Source organism: Panthera uncia, chromosome C2, assembly GCF_023721935.1.
Source record: "Panthera uncia isolate 11264 chromosome C2, Puncia_PCG_1.0, whole genome shotgun sequence".
NCBI classification, from domain to species: Eukaryota; Metazoa; Chordata; class Mammalia; order Carnivora; family Felidae; genus Panthera; species Panthera uncia.
This window is the reverse complement of record NC_064810.1, coordinates 70,652,141-70,664,971: the sequence shown is the minus strand read 5'-3', so window position 1 is coordinate 70,664,971 and position 12,831 is coordinate 70,652,141. Positions and strand designations below refer to the sequence as shown.

At 40.9% G+C, this 12,831-nt stretch overlaps 1 protein-coding gene across 1 annotated transcript; it reads left to right on the top strand.

Moving 5' to 3' along the window:
• The first annotated feature begins 4,776 nt into the window (after positions 1 to 4,776).
• SMCO1 (single-pass membrane protein with coiled-coil domains 1) lies at positions 4,777 to 8,832 on the top strand. Its single transcript, XM_049629186.1, has 3 exons — positions 4,777 to 4,859; positions 7,294 to 7,443; positions 7,884 to 8,832. The coding sequence occupies exons 1-3, from the start codon at positions 4,777 to 4,779 to the stop codon at positions 8,326 to 8,328; spliced, it is 678 nt and encodes a 225-aa protein (XP_049485143.1). The 3' UTR covers positions 8,329 to 8,832.
• Positions 8,833 to 12,831: the final 3,999 nt, after the last annotated feature.

Sequence of the window (12,831 nt, the reverse complement as noted above, 5' to 3'; positions counted from 1 at the left end):
CACACAGGTTCATAGCGTTTCATTAATGATTGCCATGACTTGAAAAGACTCATCCTCCAGTAGGTGAGTGAATAAAGAAACTATGGCACATCCAGACATTAAATATTATTCAGCACTAAAAAGAACTGAGCTATCAAGCCATGAAAAGACATGGAGGAAACTTAAATGCATAGTACATGTGAGAGAAGCCAATGTGAAAAGGCTACATACTGTATGATTCCAGCTATATGACATTCTGGAAAAGGCAAAACTATGGAGGCAGTAAAACGATCAATGGCTACCAGAGTGTTGGGGGTGGGAGGGAAGGACAGGCAAGTAGGCAGAGCACAGAGGGTTTTTAGGACAGTGAAACTATTCTGTATGGTACTGCAATGATGGATACACGGTATTATATATTTGTCAAAACCCATAGAATGGACGACACCAAGAGTGAACCCCTAATGTAACCTGTACACTATAGGCGATCATGATGAGTCAATGTAGGTTCATCAGAAGTAATTAATGTAACCACTGTGGTGCAGGGTGTCTATAGCAGGGGGAAGTCGTGCCTGTATAAAGGTAGGGGTATACTTTCTGCTATACTTTCCGTTCTTTTGGCTGGGAACCTAAAATTGCTCTTAGTTAAGCAATATGACAGGGGACCAGGTGGGTCTGAGAGATGAGCCTGGCAGAAGAGATGAGGAAATCATAAAAGTTTGGACAGACAAAAGGCAATATAGAGAGGCAATCAAGGACAGAGTGATCAGCGGGTACTGTTCAGGTCTACACAGACAAGAGGCAGTCGATGAAAGTGGGGAGAAAAAAACAAATACTGGGTCTGGATAGGCAGGCAGCATATTAGAGGAAACAGTACCAGTGAGTGGAATTGGCAGGCTCTGATCCCAGGGCAGAACTCTACTCTTTGCCCTGTTCTAAACATTCTTCTGGGGGGCAGGGTTCCATAATGGCTTATTCTGAGTGAGAAGACAGAGAGATACCAGGTTAAATCAGAGTCTCCACTATTCTCTCCTTCCTTCTCTGTTTTATTTCCTTGTCAAGGTTCTGGCCACTGATCTACTGTAAGAAAACTAGTATTAGTTCCAGAAAAATGAAGGGCTTCAGAGGAAGCCTCAGCAAAAAGGAACCTGATAAAGTATCCTTCACTGAACTGTTCACTCCTTAAGAACAGAAGCCCAACTATAAAAGGCTTAACTAATAAAGCAAAGTTACTCCTTACAGTAAGCACATTAGCAATGGAATTATCCTAGGGGAGGTTAATTCAGTGACAAGTTTTTTGTTTGTTTTCTTACCCTTTTACCAACCTCTCCCTATTTGCCCCACTCACCACCCTGGCAAACCACTTTTCTACTCTCTTGTTTCTGAGTTTGGCTTTTTATTTAGATTCCACATGTAAGTGATACCCTGCAGTATTTGTTTTTCTTTGTTGGGATGATTTCATTTAGCATAACGCCCTCAAGGTCTATCCATGTTGTCATAAAAAGCAAGATTTCCTTCTTTCTGGACAATTAGGTTGTTTCCATCATTTGGCTATTGTGATTCAATGATGCAGTGAGCATGGGAGTGCAGATCCCTCAACACCCTCTTTTTATTTTCTTTGAACATATCCCGTGAAGTGGGATTGCTGGACCACAGGATAGTTCCGGTTCTAGTTTTTTGAGGATCTTTCATGCTATTTTTCATCGTGACAGGTTCTTTTCATCTGTCTGCTCTGTTGTCCTGGCTTGCTCTCTATGGCCGGTTCCCCTCATGTCATAAAAGGGTGAGCGCTGCAGTATCAGGCATTACAGGAAGACTCAGTAATATGAGGGATGAAGAGAAACTATTTCTACTGTGTGTGTGTTTTATCATTAGAAAAACTTTCCTTCCAGTCACGAAAGGACAAATATTGTACAATTCCACTTATAGGAAGTAAGGACTTAGAGGAGTTAAATTCATAGAGACAAAAAGCAGGATGGTGGTTTCAGGGCGGAGGAGAGGGGAGAATGTGCAGTACAGGGTTTCAATGGGTACATGGTTTCAGTTGGGGAAGATGAAAATGTTCTGGAGGTGGATGGTGGTGATGACTGGGCAACAGTATAAATGTGCTTAAGCCACAGAGATGTACACTTAAAAAAGGTTAAAAAATGGTTACATTTTAAAAATTAAGATTTAATTGACATATAACATTAGTTTCAAGTGTACAGCCTAATGATTCAATATAAATATATATTGTGAAATAATCACCACAATAAGTCTAGTTAACATCCATCACCACACATAGTTACAAACTTTTCCTTTCCTTTTCTTTCTTTCTCTTTCTTTCTTTCTTTCTTTCTTTCTTTCTTTCTTTCTTTCTTTCTGTTTTTAAAAAGTTTTGTTTATTTAAGTAATCTCTACACCCAACGTGGGGCTCAAACCCACGACCCCAAGATCGAGTCACATGCTCTTCCAACTGAGCCAACCAGGCACCCCAAACTTTCTTCTTGGTATGAGAACTTTTAAGATCTACTTTCTTAGCAACATTCACATATACAATACAATATTGTTAACTATAGTCTGTATGCTGCTTATTACATCCCCAGGACTTATTTATTTTACAGCTAGAAGTTTGTACCTTTTTGTACAAAAAGGGGGTATACTACCTTCACCCAATTTGTCCATCCCCACCCAAAATGGTAAATTTTGTTATATGTTTTATAACAAGTAAAAATAAGCTTTTCTCAGAAGTCCCATAGTAGACTTTCTCTCATATTTCATAGGCCAGAATTCTGCCACCTGCCTACTCCTAAACTAACAGCAACAATAGTGAAATTACTATGATTGACTTAATCTAATCAAGATTCACCCCCCTTGTGACTGGGGAGGGGTCCAGCCTCCCCGAAAGCACATGGCTGCCCAATACTTGAACACTATTTGAATTCTGTTGAGATAAGTGAACAAATTATTCATCGAATAAGTAAATCCATGACCTGGATCTTATTAGTTTAAATGTTATGGTTTTTTTTTAATTGTTGTTTTTCTTTTCCTCACATGACTTTTGCTTAAGGCATATCCACTCATTATTTCCTGACCACATCATGTACCTTGCCTCTCTGATTTTGCTCATGTAATTTCTCGTTTTAAAATACCCTTTCTCTCTTCTCTGATAATCAGACACCTACATTTCCTTTAAGGCTAAGCCCAAATCCTACCTTCAGTGTGAGCATTTCTCAATTATCCAAGACTTCGGTGACTTAGTCTCTCATCTATGATTTTTATGGTCTGTACCTATTAAGTGCACCACATTTTATATACATTTTCTTTTTAAGTATATGTCCTTTATTCCCAATTAGAATGTAAACATGTTGAATTCAGGAATCCTGTTTGATGTCTGTTTCCATTTTCAACACTTAATCTAATACTAGAAGCTCTCAATGAATATTTATTAGTTTCTAAGGATGATTAGATTTTTAGCATTGATATATCATAAAAGGTCTGGGGCTCTCTTTAAACCTCATTTAGATTATAACTAAATAATTAAGCTGTTAAAATTTGAGAGTAATATTTCCATCAAATTTAATCCTAGTATATGTACATATTTGTATACCGATATATACATTTATCAGAATATACATAGAGCCACAATTACATCTGATGGTTGTGCTATGTTGATGTACTACAGCTCACTTTACAAAGACAAACATTATAGTGGGTTCTAGGACACCTGAGTTCACAAGATCAGTTCTCTGAAACTATATTTGGATGTACAAGCTATTAAAAGCTTCTTGTACTGAGTGACCTTTGAGGCAGAATTCAGATCAAATAGTCACACAAGCTGCTGCTTGTTGCTGAGTGGAAGACAGCAGAAAACCCTCCACTAGGTTTTTATTTTCCTTGTTTTGTTTCCTTTCATTTTGCCTTAAGAAGATGAACAATGAAACCACAACCCTGATATCCTTGAAGGAGGCAATGAAAAGGTTGCTAAGGGCTACAGGGCGGGAACAAACATAGGTCTGCGTTTCTGGGAAGATGGGTAAGAGAAGAATAAGGAATGAAAATAGGCAAAGAAGTATAGACATGCTAATTAAAATTCTGTCTCTGTTTAAAGTGGTTTAAGTCTTCCAGGTTAAAATATATATATTTACTATATATATTTAACATATATATTTAAACACATACATTTAACATATATATTAAATATATATTTAACTTCCAAATATATGTGTAAACAATAAAGAAAAATACACTCCCAGGTGAATTCCATTCAATTAATGTATGTGCTATATTCTAGGTATACAAAATAAGTAAAATGTGGTTTCTATCCTCAAGGATCTCAAAGCCTATAGAGAGAATTATTCAAAAATACTTAGAATTTAATGTGATTGACCTTGTAATGGTGATGTTCATAAAGGGCTATGAGGACAGAAGAGAGGATCAATTTATTTGCCTTTGACACCAGAAAAAGGAACCCTTCACAGAGGGACATTTATTATTTTTTTTAATTTTTTTTAACGTTTATTTATTTTTGAGACAGGGAGAGACAGAGCATGAACAGGGGAGGGTCAGAGAGAGGGAGACACAGAATCCGAAACAGGCTCCAGGCTTCGAGCTGTCAGCACAGAGCCCGATGCAGGACTAGAACTCACAGACCGCAAGATCATGACCTGAGCTGAAGTTAGCCACTTCACCAACTGAGCCACCCAGGCGCCCCTCATAGAGGGACATTTAAACTGGATCTTAAAGTGTGAGTAAAAGGCTATGAGAAAAAAAAATATGGGAAGGAATTCTAGGCTGAGGAAACAGTACATGGAACACATAATGGAACATGGAGGCCGCAGAAGCCTGGAATCACATACTGTGTTCCGTCAGCTTCTAGATGTCTCATGTGATTACCGACTAGGGTATGAGAGGATTGGCAGAAGATGGGAGCAAAGGGTTAAGGGCTTTATGTTTCCTCCTGAGAATAGCCAATTTGGCTATAACTGTGTCTTTGGACAAGTCAGGGCAGCACAAAGCATACATAATCAGTTGAGTCACATGATCAGAATTGTATTTTAGAATCACATTTCTGGAAGGATGGATTCAAGGTGGCAGAAATCGAAAGCAGGGATCCAGTTAGGCTACTGTAATCCTAAGTCAAAGTGAAAGACAGTTATTAACTGGTTTAGTGGTGATGGAGAGGAGGGTATAGTTTAGAGGCATTAGTGGAGAGGAAGAAAAAAAAGGTAAGAATTATTCTGAAATTTCTAGTTTAAGCACTTGAATAGATGGTGATGTCACTAACTGAGCTGGGGAATTATAGTAAAAAACAGACTTGGATTTGCAGACATGTTGTTCAGCATTTATTTCAAATGGTGTGGGAATGCCTTTTTGTGAGAGGCTTCCAAAAAGCTATTAACAACTGTGAACTTTTATACTGACTGACAAGCTAGAGTTCAAGCTAGAGAGGACCTATAAGCAATATAGTCTCAAAGGTGTCAAAGTTACTACAGACAGTACGCCAGATGACATTGTTTTCATATGTAGACAGAGATTGCTGGCATATTAGGTCACGCAGGCTTACACTCCTATGAAACACATTTCGTGGTGGGCCTTATCTATATGTAAGTAAAATATCCAAAGCAGTGAGAAAATTCTAACCATAGTAATTTCCGAAGATGAGGGAGAGGGATAGTGAGTAGGTTCAGTTTAGAACGGTTGGGTTTGGAGATGCACAAAACATAAAGATACAGCTCTAGAGGGGTGCCTGGGTGGCTTGGTCGGTTAAGCGTCCGACTTCGGCTCAGGTCATGATCTCACGGCCCATGAGTTCGAGCCCCGCGTCGGGCTCTGAGCTGACCGCTCAGAGCCTGCAGCCTGTTTCAGATTCTGTGTCTCCCTCTCTCTCTGCCCCTCCCCTGTTCATGCTCTGTCTCTCTCTGTCTCAAAAATAAATAAACGTTGAAAAAAAAAAAAAAAGATACAACTCTACAGCTCAGGAGGTGGTACCTGAAGCTGAATTAGCCTTGAGATAAACTGAGCGCTAAGAAGAGAACATGGTCAAGGATGGAACCTGGGCAACCACAAAGTATTCAGGTCACTGAGGACATAGAAGTGGTACCTGAATTTGTGTATCACTTCTTTCATGAAAATGTGGGTGCCTTCAGGCAAGTGAGTTGTGTGGTTCCAGTTCTGTGTGATTCAGTTTGACATAATTCTGGTGCCACAGTGCCCTCTGACGATTAAGGTTGTTCAGAGCTACTCAAATGCCCTTGTTGGGTTACACGGCTCAGCGTCTCATTCACATTATTGATGTCGATAATATGAGACATATTTTCTTACTTCTGTGTAAGGCCTTTGCTAGGTATTGGGGGACAGGCATAAAGATGTCCAAGAAATAGTCTCTGATTCCCCTTCTCCAACAGTTTACCATTTTGTTCATGAAATCCTAACTCTAAAAATAAAGCAGGAGGTGAGGAGTGACAGGTAATAGAGGCAGTCCCTGTGAAAATGAAGTAGGCAGGGCGATCTCCAGGCAGAAAGGCTAGGGGATATAAGTGAGGTAGGATACAATTTGGGTAGTCAGAATAGAGAAAGGCACCTTTTTAAATAGTGGTCCCAGCACTAAGTAGCTGACATTAGATCTCAATCTTTGTGAGACTCGATTTATCTATAAAATAATAAAAATGACTGCTTCGCTTCTTATGGTTGTTGTGAGAATCAAAGTAATGCTTGTATTTAAAATACTTTTGGGGGCAGGCACCTGGGTGGCTCAGTTGGTTAAATGTCTGACTCTTGATTTTGGCTCAGATCATGATCTCATGGTTCGGAGTTCAAGCCCTGTGTCGGGCTCTGAGCTGGCAACATGGAGCCTGCTTAGGATTTTCTCCCTCTTCTTTCTCTCTGCCCCATCCCCACTCTCTCGCGAACACGTGCTCTCTCTCAAAATAAATAAACTTAAAAAAATTAAAAATAAAAACTTTTTTTTTTTAAGTAGGCTCCATACCCAATGTGCAGCTTGAACTCACAGCCCTGAAACTGAGAGTCGCATGCTCCACTGACTCAGGCAGCCAGGCACCCCTAAAATACTTTATTTAAAGTATAAAGTTCAATACAAAAACATGATATGTTAGATAATCCAAGTAATTAGACAATTCAGAAGTTTGGCAATATAAGGAAGAACTGGGATGATGGCTAGAGAGAATTAGCAAATGGAAACATCTGTTCGTAAGCTTAAATGTAGATAGGTACCCAAATTAATAGTGGTTATAAACAATGTAATAGAGCCCTATCTTAAGGCAAAACCTTAGTACTGTCTCTCGACCTAAAGTGCCCCTTGATTCTTTTATCCTGTAGAGTAGACCACAAACTCCAAGTTTTAGAAGCACAGTTTAAAGAACTGGACTTCACCAAGGATAGCCTGACACAGAAATTTGAACATCATAGCAAGGCTTTGGCAAACCAGGCAGCCCACGATGAACTGTGGACAGCAGTGCTGGCACTCAAGTGAGTATCCAATGAGAAATCAGTGGAATTTCATGGCTTTGTGAGAGCTTGCAGGGGACATTCTAAACTTGAATTTAATATGGTTCTAACATGGCTTGTGAAGAAATCGTATTATCTTAGGTTAATTGATTCAAAAGAGATTAATTTGAGCACCTGTTGATATGCCAGCACTGCCATATACATCTCATCACAGAGTCTCTTGCTTGCCAATGTCTTACTAATACAGAGATGGCTGACATAACTCACCTGCCATTGAGAAATGTGTAGTATGAGTGGCCTGAGAACTAAGCTATCCAGTATAGTGCAGGCCCTATTTCTAAAGTAAGTATTTTCTAAAATACAGCAGCTGGTTCTTCTAGTGGGTTTGTATTCTAATAGAATTCATTTTATGTTCGTACGTAGAGTTCCACTGCTCACAAAGCTCTCCACATTTTTTGTAGATTCACTTCAATGGAACTGAGTATTTTATATAGCTACGTCATGGAAGTACTCATCTGCTTGCACACTCGTGTGCTTGAGAAGCTGCCAGACCTGGTGAGAGGTCTTCCCACCTTAGCCTCTGTCCTAAGACGAAAAGTCAAGAACCAGCGTATTAGAGGTGTTTGGGAGTCTGTCCTGGAGGAAAGTGGGCTGGAAGAAGGAGATATCACAGCACTTTGTACCTTCTTTATTGCATATGGTAACAAGGCAGAATACTATGTTGCTAAAGTGAGGCAGATGTATATCAAGGATGTCACTTTCCTGATCACTAACATGGTAAAGAACCAGGCTTTGCAGGATGGTTTGCTCAGGGCTGTGCAGGTCATTGAGAAGGGAAAAGCAGTGAAGGCCCCTGAAAACCAAAAGTCCCCCCTAAAAGAGTTGATACCATTAGCCAGAAACTAACTTTACTCTATGACCAAGGGATTCTACTTCTAGTAGTTTATCTCACAAAAATGGGGGGGGGGGGTAGGAAACGTATGTACAATTTATTATACACCTATTTTTATAGCAAAAGTGAGGGGAGCCTTAAACAAAATATGATAAATTGATACAATGGATACTTTCTGTGTAAGAGAATGAAGAAGCTCTTTGTGTAACTGTACAATGATACAGAGCTATCACCAAGATGTGTTGTTTTAAAATATTTCCTATATATTGTTAAATGGAGGAAAAAAAGGGCAAAAATGAATATCCACACACACACATATACAAGCCAATATACCCATAAACTTCATAAGCTTCTTCTGGAGAGATAGAAAGTGGTAACTTTGGCTGTCTCAGGGAAAAAACAAAGAGGCTAGGGATCAAAGGTAGGAGGAATTCTTTTCACTGTTAAAGAATGTACTGTTTTGTACATTTTGAATTTTGAACCATATGAATGCACAGTATATTAAAAGACAAACCAATACAAACACCTAATATATATTATATGTTGTACATTTTCTCTCTGGTACAGAACCACAGTTATTTTACACTAGAAAGGGAACTCTAATACATTGACTATATATTAAAATATTTATTGAACATCAAATGCCATGTGCTAGGTGCTGTGAATTAACAGAAACATTTAAAAATGTGGAGTCTGTCTTCCAGGTAAAGGTTGAGTGCTTATGCTTTATTTGGAAGGTACAAATTCAAACTTTTTTTTTCTAGTGTTTAATTTTTTTACACTTATTTAAAAAAATTTTTTAACGTTTTATTTATTTTTGAGACAGGGAGAGACAGAGCATGAACAGGGGAGGGTCAGAGAGAGGGAGATACAGAATCTGAAACAGGCTCCAGGCTCTGAACAGGCGGGGCTCGAACTCACGGACCGCGAGATCATGACCTGAGCCAGAGTCGGACACTCAATCGACGGAGCCACCCAGGCACCCCTACACTTATTTATTTTTGAGAGACAGAGATAGAGCACAAGTTGGGGAAGGGCAGAGAGAGAATAAGACAGAGTCTGAAGCAGACTCCAGGCTCTGAGCTGTCAGCACACAGACCGACATAGGGCTTGAACTCACAAACCGTGAGATCATGACCTGAGCCGAAGTCGAATGCTTAACCAACCGAGCCACCTAGGTGCCCCATATTTATTTTATTTTTGAGAGACAGGGACAGCATGCGAGCAGGGGCAGAGAGAGAAGACACAGAATCTGAAGCAGGCTCCAGGCTCTGAGCTGTCAGCACAGAGCCTGACACGGGGCTCGAACCCATGAACTGTGAGATTATGACCTAAGCTGAAGTCAGACGCCTAATGGACTGAGCCACCCAGGCACCCTGGGAGATACAAATTAGGCAGAGGATTCGAAATAATACAAAATGATGTTATCTTGCTGACCCCTCCTTGAAAATGGGCCATGAGACACAGAAGCTTCCTAGGTAGATAAATGCACTCAGTGTTGGGGTGCCTGGCTGGCTTAGTTGGTAGAGCATGAGACTCTTGATCTCAAGGTTGTAAGTTTGAGCCCCACGTTGGGTGTAGAGATTACTTAAAGTCTTTTAAAAAATGCCCTCAGTCTTGTCCTTCTCCAGACACATTGTTTGGAGAAACCATGCCTTGGAAGAAAGATGGAAAGGGAATTTCTCTGTCATGGTCACTTAGTCTATTGTTTTCAGTTGGTCAAAGTTTGTTCCATAGGGAATGACCTCCCCCCCCCCCCCCCCGCTGCCCATACTTCCAGGATGCACCATCTAAGCCCTCCCAGCAGGCATTTGGAAGCCGGTGCCTGCATTGTTCAGTGCAGTGTTTCACTGGAGTCCAGAAGTGATAGGAAGAGCCAAAGACTCTAGAAATGTAACTGCTCAGCTCCAGACAGAGCAAGGGACTGTGACTGTGGGCCCAGAAAGTAGACAAGAACAAGGAAATCTGAAGAAGCACATAAAATATATCCATTATACTTGACATAAGTACCTGAACATAGAAATCAAAATGCAGGGGTGCCTGGGTGGCTCAGTCCAGTTGGTTGGGCATCTGACTTTTGATTTTGGCTCAGGTCATGATCCTGGAGTTGTGGGATCGATCATGGAGGATGCTTGAGATTTTCCCTCCCTCTCTCTCTCTCTCTCTGCCCGCTCCCTCTCTCTCTGCCCGCTCCCCTGCTCGCTCTCGCTCTAAAAATAACCAAAAAGGGGCGCCTGGGTGGCTCAGTCAGTTAAGCGTCCAACGTCAGCTCAGGTCACCATCTCGCCATGGGTTCGAGCCCCGCGTCGGGCTCTGGGCTTATGGCTCAGAGCCTGGAGCCTGCTTCCCATTCTGTGTCTCCCTCTCTCTCTGCCCCTCCCCCGTTCATGCTCTGTCTCTCTCTGTCTCAAAAATAAATAAATGTTTAAAAAAAATTAAAAAAATAAAAATAACCAAAAAAATCAAAGTGCAAGAGTTAAATAATAAGACTACAATAAAAACCACTATTACTAGGCAATATATGATTGGGTGAGTTTGGGAGGGTTATCACTATGTGATAGAGAAATACTATGGGTATTTCCTGGAGGAAGTACATTGAAGTGATCCTTCAAGTAGGCAAAGCAACAAAGTAACTCATTAGGATGAATTATGATTTCAAACAATGGCCTGAAAGCACAAGATTTGGATGACAGGGAATATAGATCATGGTTTAATGTTTAAGAGAATAATGGGAGATTCCACAGGACCTATCAGAGAGCCTGGAATTGCAGGCTAAGGTGTTGATACCATGGACAACTGGATGACAAACAAAAGTTTCTGAATTCTCAATAAAACAAAACAAAAGCTCCCAAGGCTCTCTACCAAGGACCTACAACCTCCTTGCTTTGGCTCCATCCAGAAACCATGTCGCCACCTGAATGACCTCAGCAAACCCAAAAGACCTTAAAGACTATATTCATGCACAGTGATTTTTTTTTTTCTCTTTCTCCACATCTATGTAACATTTCCTCAAAAAACTCAGACCTTGTTTTGGTTGGTTTTCAAAATTTTTCTTATTGTGGTAAAACACATAGAATTTACCATCTGAACCGTTTTTAAGTGTACAGTTCAGTGTATCATACACATTCATAATTTTGTGCGACCATCACCACCATCCATTTGAAAACAAACTCTGTACCCATTAAACAAGAACTCTCCCAGCCCTTGGCAACCATCATATTTTCTGTCTCTAGACTTGGTTCTTAGATAACAGGTATCAGTCTATTTAATCCCCTTCATTTTCCTAGCCAAAATTTACTTTTTGCATAGAATTCAATACAGTAGGATTCAATACAATAAGCACAAGAACTTAATACCAAAGTGGAAAAACTTATTTTAAAATGCATAAAATATTATTTTTTACCTCCTTTGTAATTTTGATTGTTCTAGATTGAAATTTAATAATACGGGAATATATCATAAATGATGCACATGACAGCTAAGCCCCAGGATCGAGGCCGCCCTGAAGTGTTTTCCAAGCCCTTATGAAACCGCTATAGAAATGTCAAAGTGGATGGAAGTGAAGATGGACACGCTAATGCAAGACTTGACTTTAAACGGAACACATTTTTCTCTTCCTCATTCTTGAAGACCCCCCCCCCCCCCCCTCACTTGTTTTTCTGTAGAATCTTTTGTTCCAAGAAGTGTATATCGATGTGTTGACACTTAGTAAGGAGCTTTGGATGGCCGATGGCAGCACTAGTTATGAGACGACCTTGAACACCTGTGGAACGGGGCGGGCAGCACGGATCAGATTCCTTTAGCTACTGCTTAGATTCTGTATTTTCTTGTCGAACCCTCTCAGCCTCTTGCCCTGGGCAGGCTTGCAGTCCTGGAGGCATTAGCCTGCTGCCTCCTTTCCTAGGCAAAGTAATCATATACAAACATAATTTGGCCCCAGAGCACAGAAGTCGGTTTTGGACAATACTTAGAAGGGAAGGCAATCTTAAAACAACCTATCTCTGGGCCTCAGACTGAAGAAGGGGTGGGTTAGAGAAGGAAGTGTCAGTGCGTGTTAAATTGGAGCAAATCTGCGGATTCTCTGACCACAATCTTTCTAGGAGATCAACCTCCGAGATGCCTTCCTCAAAACTCTAGAAAGCGACCTAAGAGGCTTGGTACAAGGTAGAAACAGACAAGTAGTCTGAGAAAATTTTAAAAAGAAGATGGAAGAATTTTTAAAATTACTGTTGGGTCTTTCATTTGTCTTGAGGTTTCCCTTTTTCTGCCAGAGACCAACCTCGCGACCCTCCCGGTTTCCGCAGCCTCCGGGCGCACATAGCTCAAGGGGATGGTAGGTCGTCGCTCCAGCCGGAGCGAAAGGGACTGCAACGCAAGGGGCGGACCCTCTGCGGGGCCGAAGGGAGCGGGACTGGGCGGGAGGCGCGCACAGGACCCGGAAGTCCCACCCAGCCGAACGTCAGATGTGTCCGCTCTAGGGCTGTTCTCTGGGTGGGAGGGCCCGTTTGGGTGAGCAG

Excerpts from the sequence above, each read along its gene's own strand:
- SMCO1 (XM_049629186.1), top strand. The coding sequence starts at position 4,777 with ATGGAACATGGAGGCCGCAGAAGCCTGGAATCACATACTGTGTTCCGT. Across the intron at positions 4,860-7,293 it reads TCATGTGATTACCGACTAGG|AGTAGACCACAAACTCCAAG; the intron begins GTATGAGAGGAT and ends TTTATCCTGTAG. Across the intron at positions 7,444-7,883 it reads ACAGCAGTGCTGGCACTCAA|ATTCACTTCAATGGAACTGA; the intron begins GTGAGTATCCAA and ends CATTTTTTGTAG.